Source organism: Giraffa tippelskirchi, chromosome 13, assembly GCF_054371585.1.
Source record: "Giraffa tippelskirchi isolate mGirTip1 chromosome 13, T2T-mGirTip1v1.2.pri, whole genome shotgun sequence".
NCBI lineage: Eukaryota > Metazoa > Chordata > Mammalia > Artiodactyla > Giraffidae > Giraffa > Giraffa tippelskirchi.
This window is the reverse complement of record NC_137287.1, coordinates 64,831,462-64,856,442: the sequence shown is the minus strand read 5'-3', so window position 1 is coordinate 64,856,442 and position 24,981 is coordinate 64,831,462. Positions and strand designations below refer to the sequence as shown.

At 34.9% G+C, this 24,981-nt stretch overlaps 1 protein-coding gene across 3 annotated transcripts in view; it reads right to left on the bottom strand.

Moving 5' to 3' along the window:
• MALRD1 (MAM and LDL receptor class A domain containing 1) overlaps positions 1-24,981 on the bottom strand; it is a 764,811-nt gene that overhangs the window by 237,354 nt on the left and 502,476 nt on the right. For all 3 annotated transcript variants that reach the window (XM_081558804.1, XM_081558803.1, XM_081558805.1), the window contains one exon: positions 11,351-11,534. In XM_081558804.1, coding sequence (XP_081414930.1) covers positions 11,351-11,534 — 184 coding nt within the window. The remainder of the gene's footprint in view (positions 1-11,350; positions 11,535-24,981) is intronic.

Here is a 24,981-nt window from a genome sequence, read left to right as displayed (position 1 = left end):
CAATTCATCCTGAAGGAGATCAATCCTGGGTGTTCACTGGAAGGTCTGATGTTGAAGCTGAAACTCCAATACTTTGGCCACCTCATGCGAAGGGGTGACTCATTGGAAAAGACCCTAATGCTGGGTAGGATTGGGGGCGGGAGGAGAAGGGGACGACAGAGGATGAGATGGTTGGATGGCATCACCGACTCGATAGACATGGGTTTGGGTAGACTCCGGGAGTTGGTGATGGACAGAGAGCCCTGGCGTGCTGCAATTCATGGGGTCGCAAAGAGTCGGACACGACTGAGCGACTGAACTGAACTGAACTTTCCTAGATTTGACTATGAGACAAAATTTTGACTAATTAGTTATAAGTGGAATTTTAAGAACCAGCTTCAAGAAAACTTTTTAAAGAACAGTTGGTATGTGCTCTTTGTCTTTTTCTTCCACCTTATTTTTTTCTTGCCAGGTAGGAGGGAGATATTACGACTGGAGCTAAAGCATTCATCCTGAACTACCATCACCCTACCAATACCTCATACAGCTATCTCCCCTTCTCTATTTCTATGGCAATACTCTAGCTAATTACTTTTCACCTATGCCATCAGACTAGCCATCCATTGGAATAAGTAACTCATCTGTGTACTTATTTGTGGAGGCATTGTATTCATATTTGTAGAATGAATACTATTTCAAGAATACATGATCAGTGAGCCACGAGTGGACCTGTTTACCCCACTCCCTTCATCTGATGACTCCTCATCATTCACCTGGCCACATGGTCACCAAAGTGGGGGCTCACTAGGCATGTTTGCACATGTCTCTGACATCAGATTAGTTAACTGGTCTGAAGATGGCTATTTGACCCAAGATAGGTCACTTGGAGTCACCTACCAGAGAACTAAAAAATGTAACTAAAGGGTTTCTGCAATGGTGTTTTGAGGCTCTTGAATACTGTGGTGTAGTAACACTTTCTGCTATATATGGTGAAGCAAAGAAAGCTGGTTCCACAGTAGAAGAGCCCAAAACAGACACACAAAGTAAAAAAGACAAGAGGCACAGAAAGATCACAGCTCAATTTCCCTCTTTCCAATCCTTGGTTTTAGAACCTTCCTGAAGCTGGACTGCTCTCCTGAGCTTGGGTTTCCTGAGATTCCTTGTATCCTTAAATAAACTCTTTATGTTTGATGTTTTTGGCGATAAACTAGACCTAATTAACCTAGAGACTTCTCAGAAATGATCATGAGGATGTATAAAGACTGACAGGCCAAGGAGTAAATGAGTGGAAAGAAATTCAAACCATACTTTTTTTTTTTTCTGCTGAACTCCTTCCTGACCGTTTAATCAACAATTTAAAACTGTATTTCCCAACTCCTCTGAGACAACTTTCCAAACAATTTGTTTGACTCATTTTGCTCAAATCCCTCAAGAACCTCTTCTGTATTAAATATCCTATTCCTGTCTTAAAAGACATTATGTATGCACTGGGTCTGGTTTCACCATGCCATCCACGATGCTAGGTGTTCAAAATATATTAGCTTCCTTTCATTGTCTTGATGATCACGTATGCAATGCAGGTTTCTGTAAAATAATGAAGTTTGTATGCAGCTAAACAATTAAGGAATTAAGTCAATACAGCACAGAATTTGTATGGATTCCTACATCATTTTTCCCTCTATGATAACATCTTCCACAGAGAAAGCATAGCAGAAGAGAGGGAAGTATCCTACCACAGCTCAGCCAGAGAGCAACAAAAAAAAATACAGGGCTGTTAAGTATGCACCTCATCCCGTGTTTCTTTGCACTGTTTCTCCACACACTTTCGTTTGTTTTCTTTTGTTACTTTCTCATGTCTCCATAATTCAAAAGCCGTAAACTCTTTTTCAAACCACCTGTTCATCAAGATTCCTTGCATCCTACCCCACAAACCTTTTTAGGTAAAGTAGCACATTTGCTGAAAAGTTCCTCTATTAGGATTCCTTTATTAAGATTTTAAAATGTTTTAAACTGTATTTTTATTATGGTTGCTATTTATACTAGCACTGTATAACTTAGTTATCTATGCTTATAGTGCCTTGTCCCAATCCTGTTTTCCCATAAGCTCTTGTGTATGATTATCCAAATTATGAGGTTTTGCATAAACTCAGGCTTGCCTCTGTGTATATGTATGTATGTATGTGTGTGTGTGTGTGTTTCATCATATAGACAAGAAATTAATTTCTGGTCCTGGACTAATATTTGTACATGTGTAAATACCTATGGATTTTGTTGAAACTCATTTATGTTTGAACTAACTGCATATAAATTTGAGTTCCACATCTACTTATTTTGCATACACTTCTGTCTTGCATATCCTATATAAATACATTTGTTTCAGGACTGAAGACTTTACCTTTCAACTGTGTAATGGAAATTAAAAAATATATATATATACATACATATATATCAGTGTAAAATGGAAGTTTCATAAACATTAATATTTATTTTTATTAGAAACTAATTAGCAAAAATACAATTTAGTAAAAATTGAAATGCAATACTATCACAAATTCTCTAAGCAATGGTCTTACTGACATAATAGATATTAAGTGGGGAAATGTTCATTGTAATTGAAACAAATTCTAATTAGAAATTGCATGAATGGAGGAAAATGTTAGTATTCAGATCTACAGTAGTCTTCATTTGAAATTTGAACTTATGAATATTTCAAGGGTTATTTAAGGCTTACTAAAATGTATGCTCAAGTAATTATATTTTTTTAATATTATGAACAAACCAAGTTATATTATTGTGCTTGATTATAATCAAGTACAATCACATTAATTATAATATTCAGTTTATCATGATGATACGATTATAGTTACATCTTTAAATGTAGACTTTTTTGACACTGAAGTGCTAATTTTATCAAATTTATTGAAAGATAAATTAAGATTTGATATTTTCTAGGTACGTAATAAATGGTTGACTTGAATGCAACATTAAGGTAATTAGATCCATTCATGGCTTTGATTTTTTAATTTAAGATAGCTGATTAAAGATATAATAAACTCAATTACTTAGTCCTATTGTCTAAAACATGGACATGGAATCAGGAATAAGAATCTATTCCCTGATTTTACAAGAAGCAAATAAGTTGGCTCTCAGAGTTAATGAAGAATAATGTTGTTGGCTGACTATAACAAGGAGACCTCTCCCCTGCGGCCTGGCTCAAATCAATTCAAGAAGTGAGGCAAAGTGAGCATACTGCTGTCAATGACCAGAAGGAGAGGGTTGATGCCACAAGGAGTCTCTCCACTTCTTGGTTTTGAACATTGCTTAGTGTCAACTTAATTTTCTGACCACTCTCCTCATAAGACTGGAGCCAGGAATGCTGTGGATGTTCTTTCTTAACATATTTAAAGTTTCAGTATAGGAACAGTAAATATATTTTTTACAGAATAGCCCTAAATGTAAAAAAAAATTGCTGAATTTAACACAGAAAAATGCATGATATGTTCATTAGATCTGACTAGATTATATGAAACTTAAAAAATAATCTCCAAATCTCAAAAACATCATTTTTTTTTTTTTTTTGTCACTTTGCTATCTAGGTCTATAACAAGTTGGCAGAGGGGATTTTTCTCTGCAAACTCAAGGGGACCAGGCAGAGGTAGACACGTTGCCTGGAAAATGAGGCATCCTCAACCACAGCAGCAGAAGGAGACCAGGTGGGTTGTGCAACAGCTTGGAAATGCTTCAGCCTGGAAATGACATTTCACATCCTCACAGCACTCTGGCCACATCTTTTTTAAATGGATCTACCTATCTGAAAGGTTCTGGGACACACGGGGGAGAAAATGGATATATCAAAACAGTAAATATCTCTAATATACAATGGGAGGTTTAAAAATTTTGTAGTATTTGTTCATAAATCAATGAATTGAGATCACCAGTCTTCCCTTTTGATAAAGAAACATTTCTGAATCAATAAAAACTAGTTATCTTTCTTTGAAAAGTCAAAATGTTTAATTTCTGCATAATGTATATAGTATATACTTAGTAAAATATACTTTTATGGATAGATATCTTATTGATATGTAAGTTGGGAGAGGAATAAATCAGGATATATATTAATTATAACAAAATTTTTAAAGTATGACCTTGATACTTTTTGTGAACCCATAAAAGATATTTGCAGAAATGTAAAGTAGTTACTTCAAGTAAGGTTACTTTTCATAGTCTTTTTCAGAACTACTTGAGAATCACTGGACATTTCACTAGCCAACAGAAAAAGTTCAATATAAAGTATCAGGTTTAATTTAAAGATATGAATTGGCTCTGACACACAGAATATATTTAACAAATTATATCAATTCTTGGCAGAAATTTTTAGCTTCACGTACAAAAGGTGCATTGCAGTTTAACAAAACCTAAAATAAAAACAGTCATATATAATCAGATAAAGAAACTGTTGTGAATTGAATCTCATTCAAGTCCTATAACATTTGTTCACAAAGTGTGTTTCCCTCCCTCGTCTTATTGAAAAACATTCTGAATCCAAAATAAAACAAGTCTGTAATAATGAAGACTGGTTTAACATTCAATTTTTTTAAAAACAGGATTTATAATGTTGAAAATATTTCAAGTGTTAACTAAAACACACCACTGTTAGGAGTACAAGTGATATGTCTGATACTGCCTTTCTTCAAGAGCATTTGAAATTATTGACAAACTAGATGTGGCAGGTGTTACACGATTGCTTTTACTCCAGAGTATTCCTCATGATTTTAATAGTACTCCATGCTGTTACAGTTCAATATGGCTGTTTCTGTGCCATTAAGCATCAGTAAAGAAATCAACCTGGTTGGGATTATTTAGTATAACCTCTGGATCCCTCAAGTTTCCAGAGTTGCAGTGATGATTAAATTAAACATGATGGTGAGGATTTCAATGATAATCATGTCTAACGCTTACTGAGTAGTTACCACAAAGAGTTACTGTTCAAAGCTCCTGGCACATATTAACTTGTTAAATCCTCACAAATTGCCCTATAAAGTAGGTCCGATTTTCATTGCCATAAAAAACTGAGGTAAAGAGTTGATAAGTGCTTATTCAAGGTCACACAGCAACTAAGTGGCAGAGACAGGATTTAAACCACAGGAAGGCTGACTCCAGAGTCTGCTTGCTTACGCTCTGGGCTGTGAGATGATCCTAGCATAAAGCAGGTCTCGCTGAGGACAAAGCTCTGCATCCTGAGAGTCACTGCCATCTCCCCCCACTTCCTTCTGCTTCAGGAATGCATTCCCTCCCAGTGAGTCTGCCTTATTGTGCCTGAGGCCTGGAGTGCTTTTCCTCAGGGTGTTGGTGTGATTGCCTCTTTTTAAAAATTTTTGGCCATTTTGTGAGGCATGTCAGAACTTAGTTTCCTGACCAGGGATTGAACCCATGGCCCCTGCATTTGAAACACAGTCTTAACCACTGGTCCACCAGGGAAGTCCCACGTGGTTGCCTCTTAGTACATTCAAGCCTTTGCCCATCTGTAACTTTCAGAGATTACTTTGACTACTCTAATCAGGGTAATAATTCTCCAACACATTCTCCCTATACCATTCATAGTACCCAGTACTGTATGATACAATATTACATATTTCTTTGCTTATTGTCTGCTTCTGCCAGTAGACTGTAACTCAATGAAGGCTCTGTTCTGATTTTTCAAATATAATGAGATTTGAACAAATGTTTTCTATTAATCTATCTGTCCATCTATTGGTCCATCCACCCATTCATCCATCCACTCATTCATTCATCTTTTATGTACTCTTTTTATAAAGCACTACATATTATCTAGCCATTAGTTAGTAAAAATAAAAGTCACTTTTAATTATTTCACTATGGTGAGATATTTAATATTTTTTTCTACTGACTATCATCTTCCTTTTTTTCCCTTTTCTGACATTTACTATGAGAGAAAATTACTTGGAACACTCTTGTGTTGAGCAGAAATACAGTTTTTCATATTAAGCAAAGAAGTGAAGTTTTGAAGTCACTCCACATGGTAGTGTGTACAGATTTATGTAAATGTGAACTCTATATAGAGCAATCACTGTTTTGTGATCTCCCAAGTTCAATTTGAATTCAGAGTGAGGCTGCGCTGAAATCATTATCATCAAACCACTATTTTTCACTCCAAATCAATTACTGCTTACAGGACACTGAGGAGTCATACATACGGTGTTTAAGGGGAAAATCAAAAGGTGTGAGAGTCATTATAATCTTTTCAGGTGATGTGTGAAGACGATGTATTAGATATCAGATATTATAATGATGCTATCTTCTCTTACTTTCTCCCCAAGGTTGTTTCCTTCCTTTCACATTTAGGATTATTTGGGGGAGCATGAGGTGTTTTCCTCTATATGAATTAAGAGAGAGACGGTGTAGCTACTGGGCTCCTATCTACTTAGAAGACTTTATTGACTTCTGGAAGCATTTGCAATCCCTGAATTATTTCCTTCTTTTGCTTCAATGGAAAACTGGTCATCATTCAATTGGATCTTCTAGATTTTTCAGTGGAAAAGGCAACATTTTATGCTGTTACTGGCTCCTACCCCAAGGTCCTGGGTTTACCAGTGTCTTAGAGATGGCTCACAGAGCCGTGCTGGCAGCAGAAGACACAGGAGGGGCACACAAGGGAAGGGGAGGAAATGCCGGGCATCAAGAAAGGGGTACTGAAAGGGGAAGTGGAAAATCAGGAAAGCCAAACACTGTGAGCCACAGGCATTTCAGCCCTGCTTCAAAAAGATGCACATAGTTCATTGCAGTTTTCTGTAGCCTAGTAGCTGAGTGACCAAGACTGACTGAATATGGAAATGGACAGAACCAGCTTTTAAATGTTGATACAGAAAGTGTTGTGCCTAGAACAATGTCAACTTTTTTGTTACTGCTGTTCATCTATACTTGTAGCCAACAAATATTCAGTGTTTTTTATAACCCACATATTCTTCAAAGAATTTGTTTAAAGTAAATGATTTAATTCTTGTAAGAGCTCTTTGAGATGGAAGCAGTATTCCTATCATTTTCTGGCTGAGGAAAAGAATACAAAGGAAGATTATGAAACTTGCCTAAAATCACAGAGCAGATAGCAAGTGGTCAAACTAGGATTTGCACCTAACATTCTTATTGCAAAACTGACATAAATGATACTTAGTATTAATAGTCAGCTCAATAAATATCAGCTGAATGACTGTACATAATAAATGATTTTACTTAATGAATAATATTGATCCAAAATTGAGGAACCATTTAAAATTTGAATTGACACTTTTACAAGTTACAGTGATGGAATATTTCTTTTGTTGCTATATGAATTCTCTTCCTACTTTTCTGTATTATAGAATGGTGGTCATGTTTTATAAGGTTTTTGCACAAATAATTTTTAAATCAACTTGAATTTAAAAAGAGAAAATATCAAATTCATTAACAATCACTTTTTAAAAAATGAATAAGCTATTAGGTTCTATGTTAACTTGTCCAAAAAGGAGGTATGCTTCTTAATGTGCCCTTGCACATAGCAAAGATAGGCCTATTCTTTTATTTTTCTGTTTAAAAAAATACAATAAATTTGATAGTAAATTGAAGGTAGCACCATGATATGTTCTGAATGCAAAAAAATAATGGGTATATATCTAGCTTTATGTTGGCCATGTACTAAGTACTACTTAGTAAACCAAGTTATGTGTTTTTGAATGGAAGGTAAAAAGTAGACAGGAAGCTTAAATAGTTTTCTTATCTGCAGGTAAAGTAGATAACCATCAAATATATCTCATCTATATCCTCTACTTTCTCCACTTTCACTCTTAATCAATTTAAAACTTTGTTCTCATTAATTTTGAAATTTAAAAAATATGCATAGATTCCAGAGTTTTCAAAAAGCCGTAGAAAAATCTCAGAGACACTTTGTTACGACTCTAGGAAGAGTTATAAGTCTATATATATGTATAAAAAAATAATGGTGTGCTTTTCAAAATTTCCTGGATCTATGTCCCTCCAACTCTTTGATGTTAGTCTTTTCTGTTCTGCACTTTTCCCTATTCAATCCTGACTTCACTCCCAGTGGTGTTTTTGTTTGTTCATTTCTTGTTTTGTTTTTGAATGTGGGCTGCTGTCCTGAAAGAGAATCCTGGTGGATCCATTTTGAGTGTTCCTGGGGTTTAGACTGCTCCAGCCCCACAGACTTAATCACAGATCCTTTGGTCCCAATGATTCTAAAAGTAGGTGAAATCTCTCCCAGTTTTGGCTGCCATTTTAAAACCACATGACTGCATCTTCAAGTGAGTATCTGTTGGCCATTTTGTGATTCTCCTGGCTTCTCTCTCATACACATAAATATCATACAGATCTTGTGAGTCTTGGCAGTTTATCCTCAGTAGCTTATATACTGGGTGTTTTAGGAATGCATTTTCACTTACTTTGCTGCATATGTTTTCTATAGCTTATAGACTGCCAACTAGGCTTTGACTATTTCCCTTTTAATTTTAAAAATTAAAGTATAGTTAATGTACAGCATTATATAAATTACAGGTGTACAATATAGTGCCTCACAATTTTAAAAGTTATTATACTCCACTTATACCTGTTATAAAATATTGGCTATAGTCCCCAGTTCTGTTTTATGTGAGAAACTGGGAAAGCTCAAAAGCTATTCACCACCATCACCATCTCTCCAGAATTTTTTCTGAGTTCTTTTTGATTTTTAATAGCTTTTGATAAATAATTTATAATTTAGATACCATCAAGTTCATCCATATAAAGTTTACAACTTAATAGTATATTTATGGAATTGTACAACAATCACTATAAAAACTTGGAATAGTTTCATCATCTCATAAAGAAACCCTATATTTATCAGCAGTCACTCCCTCACCCCATATTCTTGAGCCCTAAGTAGCCAGCAATCTGTTTTCTGTCTCTATATACCTTCTATTCTTAAATGGCATCATACAGTATGTGTTCTATTGTAACTGGCAGAATATGACAAGAGAAATGAATATTAAGTCATTTTTTAAGTTATTCATCTCAAATGGGAATCAGTTCCATGATAGATTTTATAGTGACCTGTTTGCATAGGATCTGAAGGTGGTTTCTTAATAGAGAAATAATGTACCATTTAAAAATATGACATAGTTAATATTAATGACGATGGGTAAAACAATATAATGCAATGCATAAATTTTTTACTATGTGTCAAGAGTATTCTAAGCAATATATGTATTAGTAACACAGTATTCACAGAAATCTATGACAGAATTGCTATTACTATTGTACCCATTTTATTGATGAAGAAACTGAGGAAAAGTGAAATAAACTCACCCAAGTCAGTCAGTGGCAGAGCCAGATTCCACACCCAGGTAGTTGGACTCCACTCCTTGTTCCTAACCATCATTCTACATTGTCTCTCTGATGCTTTGTCAGATACCATTCTCTTCTAAATTAGCACTAGTAGAAAACAACCTAGATCAACTTATACTGTAATTTGCTTCTTGTTACCGATTTTTCACAGCACTGCTATTTTATTGGCATACAGTTTAAAACTAAGAAGACCAAAAAAATTACTGCTTCTTTTTTAGTTGCAGACATAGTCTTTTAAACTTTACCAAAATGTTTTTTTTCCTATCTTAATTAAAATATAATTCGAAAGTTCTCATTATTTGCAACAGCCTGGCTATTTAAAAAATGGTTACTTCTTCCTAAAATATATTTGACATATAATTGACCATATTCACTACGATTAACCAAAATTGCCTCTTTATTTATGACATAGAAAGATTTAAAAGTACTATATCACTAAATATAAGATAATAAAGTATTACTCATTAAGGTGAATGAATGTTTGATTGACCTGAATGCATTATAATTTTGTAAATTTTCACAGGGCTTTAAGAACAAAAAGAACTTCAACACGAAACTTGGCAAAACTGGAATAATAACTCTCAAGTTTTTTTCTGCACTGAATCAACCCATCCAAGAATCATTTTGCTTCCCTTGAGAGGAAAAGAATCTTTCTCCTGTTTAATAAAAGCTTCTTTCTAAAAATCTTAGATAAAGCTTTGAAGAATTTCTCCTTTTGAACTTGCCAGAATCACTTATAAATTGAGTAACAAACTATAATGGAAATTTAGCATATTACTAGGGAGTTACTAGAAAAGCATTAAAGAAGGATATTCTAACTTCTAAGATACCTTTTCATGATTATATTTTCAGATCCCATTTTCTGTGGTCCAGGAATCCTCTCCCAAACACCTCCACTCCCAAACCCTGTTTTTCACTCGACATAGATACCTCAGATTCCCTGCTCCCTAGATTATCTAGGGTCCATACATTCTGCTTTCATGTAATATATATATATGTGTGTGTGTGTGTGTATGTGTACATATAATAGCTGAGTATCAGCTGCCTTTGCTGGAAACACAGCAGGGGTGGGACTCAATAGAAGACTGACATCTAAGCAGAAGGCTTCTCATAAAGAGAGCAAATGCTCTAAAAGCACCAAAAACCAAAGTCATATTTTCAAAATGTCTCAGTGAAGTGATATTTTAATATGAAAGCAGCAAAGGAATTAAGCAGCATTCAGGTTTAGCTCTTCAGTCCCAGGGGCTTGCCTCCAAGGGAATCAGCAAAGGAAACCACAGAAAGGCGTATCTTCCATGGGCAGGACATATCACACTGTACTATTTCATAAATCAGAAGGAATAACTTCTCAGAAAGAAACTTTGCAGTTGTGAAACTGCACAAATATATTTATAATTATTTTTGACATTTTCTGGGTAGTTTCATAAAGATAATCTAAGGGTAATTATACTTTAGATTTATAAGCGTGATAAATGATAACATATTTTTCAAATTATTGTTCACTGGCTAGAGTAGCCTTTTAAATGCCTTAAGTATAGCTCTCAGTTCAAGTTCTGCTTGAATTATGCCTAGTTGTAAATATTTCTTATACAGCCACTAACTTCCTGCTTTCTAACCCTTTCTACTGGTTCATTTAAAATTAGTTTAATTACATAAATGTATGTGAATATTAGGCTTACAGTTTAAATTGTAGTGAAAATAAATTCAAAGAATTTAATTCTAAAATAAATTCAAAGAATTCTACATGTTACAAAAAGACGATAACATAGAAGAGAGGAATTATCTTTATAATCAAAGGATGGAGAAACTATTATCTGTTAAAATGGAACTGTAAATTCAACCATTATAAAATCATCTCTTTCAATTGATTTTTATGTACATACAAAATATGTAGCAGCAGAACATTTTATAAACATGAAGCAAAGATAAATGTCTAGGTTATATATGTGCTTCCAAACAGGAGAGCCTTCTAGAAACTTACCAGTCATGCAGTTTTCAAATTCAATGTCATCAATTGCAGCTCCTCCTCCCAGATCCCGTGTACGGAGACCTTGAAATATGACTTCGAAATTCCTTAACTTTCCTAGAAGGATGACAGCCTTTTGCCAGTGATCACCAGAGTTCTGCTGATTTTCTTCCCATACTTTTGATAGTCCTTTCTCCGTCTGAAGGTAAAGAAGTTTGCATTAGGCAAATAATTTAACACAAAAGAAGGAAAAACACGAATTATTTAGAACACAAGCATTTGACCAGTGAAAACTGATTAAAGAGCTGATAATAGTCATGGTATACTTTACCCCATTGAAACAGAGACCCATTAATCTATTAAGTATTCCCAAAAGAAATATGAGCAAGACTTGTAAACTTGTTTCAATATTTTCAGAGACATCATTATTAGCAAGTGAATACTCAATTAAATCCACTTCTTGCTCACATGCAGAGTTCTCAATGGATAGTTGATGGAGTCTGAACAGTTTACTGAAGCCCTGGTTTTAGTGCTCTAGGTACCCTCCCAGTCAACCTTCTATGCACATTCTTTAATCATTGATACTGTATTGGGTTGGCTAAAAAGTTCATTAGGGTTTTTCTGTAACGTCTTATGAAAAACCCAAATGAAATTTTTTGTCCAACCCAATACGTTTCTTTACAGACCTGAAACAACTTACATAAGGAAAGAAAAAAGAGAGAAGGAGGAAGAGGTGGGAGAAATCACAGATCCCTGATGGATATAAGATACTGTGAAGTTAATGGAAAGTGATCACTTCTAAGAGGGTATTTCAAAAATTCTATTAGTTCATTATATGATTTTGGCTATTTATAAAATTCTGATTATTACATGAGGCCTAACAGTATTTTATAGCAAATTCTTCAAATTGTAAAGGAAAAATTAATTTTCTAAGAAAAATTTAAATATCTCCCCTCAAGACAAATGTTTCCTTGACCAAGGAAATATAAAGAAACCACAAGGGACTAAAAATAACTATACCTATGCACAGGTGGGGTAAATTATGAACAAGATACAAAAAGACTAAAACCCAATTGCCACTTCTGAGGTGCCAGGAGCAAAAGCAGGGGGCAGTGCATGATTCCTGCACAACAGTACCACCAAGGGGGTGGAAAGACCACCCAAGCCATTCCTCAGCCCATTTAAGGGACCCAAGCTAGGGAAACTGGCATTTGTTTTTGCTCCCTGATGCTGTAGCATGAGTCCCAGTGAAGTCTTGCTCGAATTTCTTGTCTGCCCTCTTATCAATTTCTATTGATTAAAAAGTTCAAGAACCCAAGTTAGTAATACTCTGAATGTCAAAGTTTGGTCTGCTAGCAGTACAATATTCTAATAGGTGAATAATCCAAGTATAACATGACACGATATGACAAGACATAATGTGACATATTGCATAATCTTAACAATAACAACAACAAAAAATGATACTAACAGTAAAACAGAATGTAAGTCAGTTGAGCACAAGGACAAGGCTTAAACTGTATGTGCTGCTCTTTGCTATTCTGGGCATAGCCCTTATTGGGATTTAGAGGTTCACAAATCATAACAATGGATATGTAGCAAAGGAAAAGGGAAAATACATATATAATTATATTTATGTCCCCAAAATTAGTATTTCAGGGTCCAGTATTGTGTTTTTATGACAAATTCACAAGTAAATTTGGTCACTGAAACTTATAATCAAGAAGGTGGAATAGAGGAGAATATTTAATGGAATGGCATCCAGAAAATCGAATAAGATGTTCCAACTGATTTTTTTAAAAATATGGACTGAACAAAAAAAGAAATGCTTGAAGAGGAGATTAAAAGGAGTTACACATTCATAGTCTCACCCTTTTGGGAAACTAATGTTAATAAATGAGGCGGCTGATACCTCATTCTGTTGAGGGAGGCACAGATCAATCAGTCAAGCAGCTCTTCTGGGGAATTACAGAGAGAAAGTGGAACTCTAACAGCTACTCTAAAATTAACTTTGTGAAACAACTAACAGTGCACAGATAGATCTTTCAACATCCTCCCCAAAATAACAAACAAATTTTTACACTCAGAGACTCCTGTAGCTTCTGCATTGAAAGGGATGGGAAATTCACACCTAATTAATGGACATTCATATCCTTCTGATGATTAAGGAAGAGAAGCTTTTTCAAGGTTAGTCTCTGACTATTACCAATGTCTTAGCGATTTGGAATCAAAGGAATGATTAGTTAAATTAAAGATTAAAGTATAAGGTGTCTGACACTTAACAGCATAACATGCACAGATAATGATATAAGTCTGTTTTAATTTGCAAACTTAATTCAAGCTCAGTGCTCAGTCATGTCCGACTCTTTTGGACCCCATGGGCTGTAGTCAGCCAGGCTCATCTGTCCATGAAACCAGGCAAAAACACTGGAGTGGGTTGCCATTTCCTCCTCCAGGGGAATCTTCCCAACCCAGGGGGGATTGAACCACATCTTCTGCGTCTCCTGCACTGGCAGGCAGATTCTTTCCCACTGAGCCACCTGGGACTACACTGCTAATCTGTCCTGTTAGTTTCAGAAGTTTATAGAACCACTTATACACTATGCCAATCACCAAAAGGGTTTTCCAACAAATGCCAACAAAGCAGGTTGTGTGATCACTTTATCCAATAAAATGCAAATCATTTCTTTACTCTGACAGCAGACCTTCTAATAAATGAGATTTAACTAATATATTTGTTCTCACTTTATATGATAGGAAAAGAAAATGAGGGTTAATGGATTGACCTGATGATGGGTTATTGTAGTATATCATTTTAATATATTTGCTCTCATTCAACTCTGGATATAACATACCAAATCATGTCCCCATAATTATCAAAATAGCCATTCAAATGTGCAATGGAGATTTATTTATTTATTGACTTATTCAGACAGTCCACCATTTATTCAGCGAACATCTGATGCTCATACACTTGCCATACATGACATTAGACACCAGGAAAAAGAAGGTCAAAAGAGAGGGGGAGCCTACCCTATAATGGTAATCATTTAATAGAGTTGAGCCATAAAAAAATTATTATTAATATAAAATTACTCAAGAAACATAAAACAGAAATTTTAAAATATTTATTATACACAATTTTAAAATATATAAATGTATATATTTATATAAAATATATATCTTTTATGTAACTAAAAGTTACTAAAAATTATCAAGTCAAATTTGAAAAAGTCAGAAAAAATAAGAACTATAAAAATTATTTGACTTTTATTCATTTTTAAGATAACAGAGCATAGCTTCCAAATATTCCAGTTAAATTTTCTGTGTTTGGCATGTAATGAATTATTTCTGCTATTAATACTTTTTGAAACTTCAGCAACTTTTTAAACTTAAAATATGCTTAAATAAACATAATGCTTACAAAAGATTAAGCACATAAAGGATACAAGCACATTGAGCACATGAAGGGTAAAAAAGATGCAATGTGATACAGGAATAATTCTGGACCAAAAGCAACAACAAAAAAGTCATTTAATACATGTCTGGCCCTAATTACTGACACTGCAGCCAAGTTTTTGTCTTCTGACTCTAGACAAGACTAAAATACTGATTAATGATGCCATGTAGTATTAAAATCTTTCATTGCCATAATAAAATATTTTTATATATATTTTTTAAAATGGAAAGGACTAGCTATGATTTGGAGAAGGCAATGGCAACCCGCTCCAGTACTCTTGCCTGGAGATTCCCATGGACGGAGGAGCCTGGTAGGCTGCAGTCCATGGAGTCGCTAAGAGTCGGACACGACTGAGCGTCCTTGCTTTCACTTTTCACTTTCATGCATTGGAGAAGGTAATGGCAAACCACTCCAGTGTTCTTGCCTGGAGAATCCCATGGGGAGCCTGCAGGGCTGCCCTCTATGGGGTCGCACAGAGTTGGACACGATCGAAGCAACTTAGCAGCAGCAGCAGTAGCAGCTATCATTTAGTATAATATCTGTACCCAGCAGATAAATATTGGGCTGGCCAAAAAGTTCATTCAGATTTTACTGTGTAATCTCTTATGAAAAAACCCAACTGAACTTTTTGGCCAACTCAATATGCATAATTCTCTAAATCATCTAAATATTAAAGTCTTGAAAAAATTAAATATTAGAAATTTATATTCATTAAAATTTCAAACATTTTCAAGTGTTTAAAATTAATATGTAGTTTAATCCTATTTTGAATTTTCAAAAATAGGATGAAATCAAGCATAAACTATTTTAAAAGTTCATAAAACCTCTTCCATAGAAATATCTTGAAAATGGCTGTTATACTGGGAGTAAAATCTGTAACCAGTGGCTCTTGTATTTACAAGAGGATTTCTGTCCTAACAAAATGATTTTGAAGTTTAGATTAATATATTCACTGAACAGTCATGTGTGGTTTTAGACATATATATATTGAAAACATTTTAAACAATATGTCCTCATGTTTTGTAGAATAATGTTTCTTTAAATTCAAAACATTAATTTCTTGATAACTTTCTTTAAAATTTTAGGCAACTAACATGGGACTCAGGCAAAGTAGGCAGTTTAATATAAAGTATTGAGATCAATAAAGCTGAAGTTATATAATTTCTTACAATCACTTTTTTTTTTTTCTTTTTACCATTCTGATCTTTCTGTTTCCCATGACTTCCTGGGAAATAGGATTCTGGAATCACAACCTCATTTACACTGTACAAGATAGAAAGTTTAGTTTCTCTTTCAGTCATACACACACACAAATCTTATATATACATACATATGTATATATATGTATATACACACACATATATATTTTTTTCCCCCCAAAATAAGCAATTGTCTTTTTCTCTTCAAATGTCACCTTAGAGAAGCATTCATAGGATCTTCGGGGTGGGTTTCATTCTCACTCACATCGCATCACCCTGCTTTAACATTTATAGCACTCTCACTTCTTATTTTCCAATATTATCTTATGTTTTAATTATTTCAGTAATTCTTCACTGTCTGTCTTTCCCACTACAATTTAAATTCCATGAGGACAAGAGCTTTCTCTATCTTATTAACATCTAGATCTCCCATGCCTAAGATAGAGTTTGGCATAGTGTAGGCACTAAAAAAGCATCTTTTTAATCAATGAAGACATATTTAATTCAAAATGGTGAATTAAGATGTTGCATGAAATTGCTAGTACTGGCTGAAAATAGGTTCAGTGCCTCTTTATAAAAATTCTACTGGATTTCAGATTCTCTGAAAAGGTAAAAACTAGTTTTAATGGGTTTAAATTGCAGAGCTTGTCATAATAAACATTTAAAAATTAGCTAACAGATAAATTCTCTCAACAGTGAGTCACTACACTCATAGAGATAATTTCCTGAGACTTACTATGGTTATTTTAACTCTTAGGTGATACAAAATGGAGGAAGAATTATTTATAACAAGGACTAGGCTATGGAGCTGGTTGTTCTTACAAAGTTACATTCAGAATGATTCTTGCAAGGTCCTTACTCACTTAAAAGAAAGGGCTGACTAACCCAATTAAAATTCCCAATCTATGATATTCAAGGTGATATCTTCCTCAGTGGTTGATGGCTTGTCTCTACTGTCTTTCACACTACATTTGGTTCCTGAAGGAGAAAAACGTTCATATGGATGAACATAGAAGAACAATGGGGAAAAAAATAAAAATGAGGAGTCTTTAGGAAGCATCTGACAGGAAGAATAATAAGAGGAGGCAGCAGGTCTGAGGCAGAATGTCAGTCATGAATGATTGTATCTGTCCCTTGGCACACTGCCATTCACCAGGGTTGATAACCACTCGATGCGAACAAAAGAACAGCATTTTATGACAAAATCATTGGACATAACTCAGTTCACTGTCTTCCTCCAGGGGTGGGAAATAATGAGAGAGAAAATAAAACAAATATATGTGTGTGAAACAGCATATGTGTACAAAGGAATGACAAACTTCAAGCTGAGATCCTTGCATGAATTTTTCTTTCAAAGGAGACACAGGTATACAATGTTTATAAGATGTGAAAAATGGTCTTTCAGGAAAGTATTAAACAAGTAAAATTCTCTGAAAACCAATCCTAATAGCAGGCACAAAATTATAGGTATAAAGGTATTACTACCTAGAGAAGTATATATTATGTGTGTATAAAGAGTGTGAAAATTTTCTGACTTTAATAAATCATTGAATTCACCAAAAGAGTAATGCTGTTTGTATTCAACAAAGTCAAATATATCCACACTTTTATACTCAAAATATATTACTAAAATAAAAAGTGCACTGCAAAAAAAATTATAAACCTAAAATCTGAGCATAAAGATGAAAAAAGAATACTAGAATGAGAATTAAGTCAATAACAAAAGAATAAGTCTAGTCATTAAATCACTTGGGATAGGAATTAAGTAGGAAAAACAATGGTTTAGTAAAGATTAGAACCCCAATATGATAAAATGAATTTATCAGTTTTCTAGTTACTTAACTCACATATTGAGTATTAAGTCTAGGTCAGACATTCTTCTAATTGCTGATAAAATGTTATAATGATAGAAACATAACCTAATATTCAGCTTGTTTTACATAATCTCAAAGCCGGTATGTGCTCACTACATTGCAATATTTCCTACTGCAAGTAATGAAGGAAATGAACATCTATGATTCCCATGAATGCTAAATTTTAATTTAAATCAATTATTATAAGGTTCTTGTATATGCTGTTAATTGAGATGGGTGTCAAGAAGAAAAATAAGAACCTGTTATTATTTAAGGAACTCCCAAATCAATAGAAACAAAAACACCATGTAACTACTTAGCTTGAGTGTAAGCAAATTCCATTATATCACAGAAAAATAATACAGTACTTGAATGGAGTTGCAGTAAAATGAAGGATCTGTGTGAAATTAGGAAGGTGTCGTAAAGAGTGTAGTATTTGTATTGGGCTTTGAAACTGCACAGAATATCACCAAGGGCATAAAGTATATGAGGACATTCCAAGTAAAGAAAATCACATGATTGCAGGCAGTAGGCTATATTTTGGGAACTTTGAATAGTCTAATGTGATTATAATATCAAAAGTGTAATAAAGACCAAGGATGCACAACTCAGATATAGAGACCAAGACCATACGATGGAAAGTATCTTTAATTTCATCGTGAAGGTTTAAGACTCAATCCCATAACCAATATAAAGCCACCTACAATTTTTAAATAAGGGAGTAACCTGACCAGATCTGCTTTAGAAAGATCTGTTCTTTAGTAGAAAGAGCTGTAGACAGTGGGCAGGGTAGACTCACGGCAACTAATCCTGGAGCTTTAGAGGAAAGAAAGAGATGTGATATGCAAGTGTATCATCAAAAGGTGTGACATGCAGAGAGCAAAGGCCGAGGCATCTAGGAGTAGACATTACTGTGGAATGAATGGGAGGCTTAAGGGACTGCACTGAAAAATCTAGTTGAAACTAGAATTCAAATTCCTAATGGAACTTATCAATATAAGTATTAACACATGGTTTCCTCAGTAGTCCAAAAGCAAGAACTAGACTTAGAGCAAATTTACGTAAAGAAATGTTTTCTGGAGTTGTTGCCAAGCTGGGAGTTCACAGAGAAGGAAAAAGAGGATGTAGGCAAACATACGTTTGTGTTTTATAAAGAACACCTTTGATGAAATTAACAAAAAGTGTAGCCTACAGTGAGAATCAGGCAAAAACTTCTAGAGACTATTCATCCACTCCCCTCCTAATCACAGTATTAATCTCCCAAAGACTCTCTCCCTACCCCAGGAAGACATGAAGATAGTAATGGAAAGTGATATTAGGTAAAACTGTTCTTTATTCTGTCCACAAGATGGGGACGTTGACCTAGAACAGTTGACACTGGTCAGAGCTTCTGGACAGGTGATGAGAAAGAGGTCTAGTCTTTATAGCTTCGTGGTGTTAAAGGTTCCCAGGTGGTGCAGTGGTAAAAAATCTGCCTGTGAATGCAGGAGACCAAAGCGAAGTGGGTTTGATTTCTGGGTTGGGAAGATCCCCTGGAGGAGGAAATGGCAACCCACTCCAGTATTCTTGCCTGGGAAATCCCATGGATAGAGAAGCCTGACAGGCTACAGTCCACGGGGTCACAAAAGAGTTGGACATGACTTAGTGACTAAAACAATAAACAACCTATTATTAATGTATTTTGTAAACAAGGAAACTGAAGTTCAGAATACTTATGAAATTTGAAACTGAGAATACATAGCAAGAAATATTTGGGTAGAGCAGAGGTTGGACCCAGATTTATCTGAATCTAATGTCCATGTCACTGCCTGCTGCCTGAAACAGGAGAGCCATGCTAACAAGAATTTGTATGCAAAACATGGTTTAAGCCTCTGCTAAGCCAAGTGGAATATTTCTCTTTAAAACAGTAATAACAACATTCACTCCATAATTTATTATCTGGACATTTTAACTGCTGAAATGCAGGGTAAGAGCTAAAAAATGAAAGTTTGATTTGGTTTAGCCTTTCAATTTATTATGTATATAAAAATACGAGAGCCATGCTCATTAAGGTTTAATATCATAAATAACTGTGCATGTCCTTTGAAGCCTTGGGCAGCAGCACTGAGACCCAAATGCTCACAAGTGGTGGATTAATTACTCAGCAATAAACAGTAAGAAGTTTACTAAGGAAAAGAATAAGGAACAATTACTGGATTTATTTATTCATGCCCTTGTTCCAAGGACGAAAGGTGAGGACACAAGAGTATAATAAGATGAAACTAAGTGATAAATATATAGTCAAGGAAAAACTCATGTGGCAAAACTTAATGCAAATTCTAGTACACTGGCCTGGATGTTGGCCTCAGAGCTGCATGTGTTAGCAAAGAGAACACATATGCACACAAACAGTCTAAAATAGGAGGGTAATTAGAAAAGGCAGAACATATTTAAATCATGAAAAAGATACAAAGTTCTATTCCTAGATCAGAGGTACCATAATTTCCTCTCATCTGTCAAAGACTAAACTTCCAAAAATGAATGTGGGCTTAGCAGCAAAGAATGTCACAGCAGTGGAAGGAGAGGGTGGGATGAATTGAGAGAGTAGCATTGACATATATACACTACCATGTATAAAATAGAGAGCTAGTGGGAAGCTGCTGTATAGCACAGCTCAGCTCTGTGCTCTGTGATGACCTGAGTGGTGGGATGGGGGTGAAGAAGGAGGTTCAACAGGGAGGGAATATACATATACACGTAGCTGATTCACCTTGTTATACAGTGAAAACTAACACAACATTGTAAAGCAATTATCCCCCAATTAAAAACATAAATAAATGCATTTTTGATAAAAAAGATGCAAAAAAAAAAAAAAAAAGGAAAATCACAGCTTCCATGAGGCTTAGCTAGAAGGACAGTGCTCCTTTCTGTAGGTATTACCCATCCCTTAAACCACACAGTAAATGATAAATAAACTAAAATCTCTCCTTATTTTCAAACTTGCCTCATCTATACTACTTAATTTATTCTGAGCTTAATGGAATGTAATAGAAATAACCCACTTCTGTACTATGAGTTTCACTTTCCTCATCTGAAAAATGAGAACTATCATATTTACCTTGTCATCTTTTGTAAGGATTGGAGATCCAGTGTTTAGAGCTTCTAATACCATGTCTGACATAGAAGACATTTACATTTTACCAATATATGTTCACACATGAACATTTGTTATTAAGATCTATAGCAAATAAAAAATATATTTCTAAAACATAAATCATAATTGTTTAAATGCATTATCTCTCACCCTATTTACTTTCCAGGAAAATGTTCTAGGAGTGAGATGAAGAAAAATAAAAATAATAAAAAATATATATACATTGAGTTGGCCAAAAAGTTCACTGCAGTTTTTCTGTAACATCTCATGAAAATTCCAGATGAACTTTTTGGCCAAACCAATATATCTGTATACTCAACGATTAGATTAATGCCTTAAGATTCAATGAAGAGGGGAGACTAACAAATGGGCTGGTATCTTGTGGCTCAAAGATGACTCTAAGGACCATAGTCTGCAATCATTACACTCCACAATGCTCTAGATCTCAGAGGTCTTCACATGAAATTTGTCCTGTCAAGAGGTAGAGCCAAATACTCATTGGAGGTGTTTTCACTCTTACTTTCCTCCTCAGTTCTAAACAACTCAGGACAATGCACAAAGCTCTTCTTATACAGTAGACAGACAGGTACAGAATCACTTGTTTTTTGTTTCACTCTTGCAGTTTACTACAAGCCATCACAAACAGTCACACCCTTCTTCCAATTGCACACTTGTCAACCTGTGGCTTACACACACACACACACACACACACACACACACACAGGCTCCTCTGTTCATGGAATTTTCCAGGCAAGTAATACTGCATCTTCCTAACCCTGGGATCGATCCCACATCATTTGTGTCTCCTGCATTGGTACACAGATTCTTTACCACTGGCACTACCTAGGAAGCCCCACATATATACACACACACATGTGTATCTACCATAACCTATTTAATGCTACTTCTTTTTTTAACCTTGTTATGTAACTTTAAAAAATATTTTATTTTTATTAATATATTTATTTGGCTGGGCCAGGTCTTAGTTGCAGCATACAGGATCTTTAGTTGTGGCATGTAGAATCTAGTTTCCTGACCTCCTATCTTGGGAGCTTGGAGTCTTAGTCATTAGACCACCAGGGAAGTCCCTACTATTTCTTGAGCATCACCAGAAGCCATTGTTTTCTCCCACAGGTGTGATGCACTAATGCTAAAGGAAAGAAGGAAGAAATCATGGAGTACAGGTGAAGTTAAAACTCAGGTAAAAATCAAAATAAACAGCCAAAACTGTACTAGTAAAGCTAAGAATAAGGGAAAGACTGATTCTTAAAACTAATAAAAAGGGCTGAGGTTTATCTCATATTGTTGTTTAATATCTGTTGAAGGATAGATCACCACTGTCTTGGAAAGCCCCTCAAGCAGATGAAAAGATAGGGAGGAAATCGCCCCCAATCACTTTCTAATGATGTGATTAAACATACAACTATCATATTTAAGATGGTAGAGCTCAGAATAATTCAGGTCAACCATCAATACACTTTTGGAAAAGTGGTCCCTCTGTTCCATTCCTACCCTCTTAACCTTTGTTGCATTTTTAAAAAATTGTATTTCTTTGTATCCCTTGATGATCAGTTTTATTGTCAGAGACCCTGACTTCTCTGGTACCTAATGTTAATCTGGTGGCTGGTATCGGCTGCCAAGCAAACTAAGCTCAGAATTTTATCAAAAAATCGATAAAGTCTATTTCCATATTCAGAAAGCAATCACTCAGAGAGTGATTTTTAAAGCAAATGTTAATACTTAAACCCAACACGATCAGGGGAGTCTCTGAATACAGAAGCAGGTTGTAGTGAATTGTCCATTTCACAAAAGCAATAAACATCTTTGTGTAATATTTTAATTGTAGCACTGCAAGTTACTTAAGCTCTAGTTTTTGAAGGGTCCCAAGTAAAGAGGCAAATCTCATGATAACATACATGCTTCTGTGTAGGACAGTCAGTAAAAACTCTTTTTTAGTTTTAAGTTAAAATTAGTTAAGAGGATATTAAGCAACAACTGGCATAGTTTAAAATATGAGCTAGATTTCCAAACTCTTGGCTCATTTAATTGACTATATATTAATAGTCTAAAAATTGTTTTTCTTATTTTCTTTTGTCTTATTTTAGCCATGCAAGCTACATCAATCTCTTCTGTGATCGGTTTCATCTATATTTTTATGTCATCCATGTTAGATGAATGCCCAGCATAAATGACTCATATGACACAATCATCTCACTTCACTCTTATTTTTCAGCCTGTTCCTAGGTCAAACTGTGTTTACTGTTAGAATGGTCATCCTTGTGCTGATTACAATTAGACTCCTTGGTACATCCTGATCTTCATGAATGACAGAAGGAAGTGCTTTGGGGTGACAAGAAGCTGCCAATTATATGAGTCATTTTCAGTCTTGATAATTGTTAGGTTCTTCACATCACATGGGGAAGGAACACACAACTTTCTACTCAGTACCCCAACCCCTCAACTGATTTCTCCCCTCTTCATTACTGACACCAAGGTTGGTTTTCTCATCCCTCTAAACACATGATGACCTGCCACTGGAATCCCTCATTACTTTGATATTCTTCCACAACACTGAAAGTGCAACCTGTACTATACTTCTTACAGGAAGAATGATTCAATGCTTAATGAATTTAGTTTATATTTCAGCATCATCATTTGCATAGCGATCTTCATTGTAGGGTGCTTTTGGGTAATTTTTAGTATCATATAACCTGAAAGTCTATTACTCCTAAATCATGACCATTTGAATCAAATTATCTTAAAGATAGTAGAAATAATTACTATGATATTTGTGCCTAGAGTAGTATTAAAATGTTTATCTCCTGAAGAAACAGATTTAGAGTAAAACTAAGTGAACAGGATTTAATTTTACTATAGGATGATGATGATACAAAATATCTAGATCTCTGCTTTGTTGGAACAATTACAATTTTATAAAATATTCTAAAGAAGATTTAGCTGAACCTCCTATAGCAATTACTAGACTTCAGAAAACTTCAATTGGAATAACCACTTCTTTTTTCAGTAGATTGTCAGTCTTTCCATTGTAAGGGTCATCTTCTATCTTAACAGCATGGCCCAGGCAGCCAGGAATGCAGAGTTAGCACTGCATGGGCTCGAGAATATCATTAGTGGCTCCGCTGCCCAGGAGTGGATTTGTTACAAACACCACCAGTAGAAGCAGAGCCTGATTATTGATGGAACTGCCTAAAAGTGGGACAGAAAATGAGTGCAGACCCAGACAACATCTCTTGGGGTCCCTCTTGGAGCACATGGGTGAAGAATGGAAATGCTATCATTATTCTGCACTTTGCATTTCTCATAGAAATGTCCAGCCCAATTAGTAAGGCTTCATAAACTTCCCACATGGAAGGGAAAATGAAAATTCAGATGGATAAACTTCAGGAAAGCATTCTAGATAGAAACTGAAACCTGACTTTCTAAGATTATAAAATGCAGTAATTATTTTACATCATTCCAATAAACCATAGATCCATTCTACGTCTCATCACTAGGTATAAAAAATGCAATTCTCATTTGTTACATTTCACTCTGAAATTTCTGTAGCTCTGGAGCCAGAAAGCAATTACGACTTTATGCACAAAGATTATGCAGTAATAATTATCATTGTCAGTCTTAAATTTTCTCTAGCATGCTGGTTTGGAAGCATTCAAGCTTTTGTTTCATGACTTTTCCCCAAAATTGTAGCTCTCTTGGTTTTAGTCTATGCATTGCTATGCTTATTTTCTGTAAAGGACATTTTTAATATCTGAAAGGTATTTATCTGGCTAGTACTTTTATTATTTCTTTGTTTGAAATTCATTTCTCATACATTGATTACTATGCTATGGCATCAGGGTATTTTATTGATCATAAAATTACAAAGATACTGCAGAGTGGCATTTTATCACAGGACTTCACAGTCAATTTTACTAAATAGTATTAGTGCCAACATGAAGTTAGGAAAGAATATAAATGGGAAAGAGTCCACAGAGAAGCCA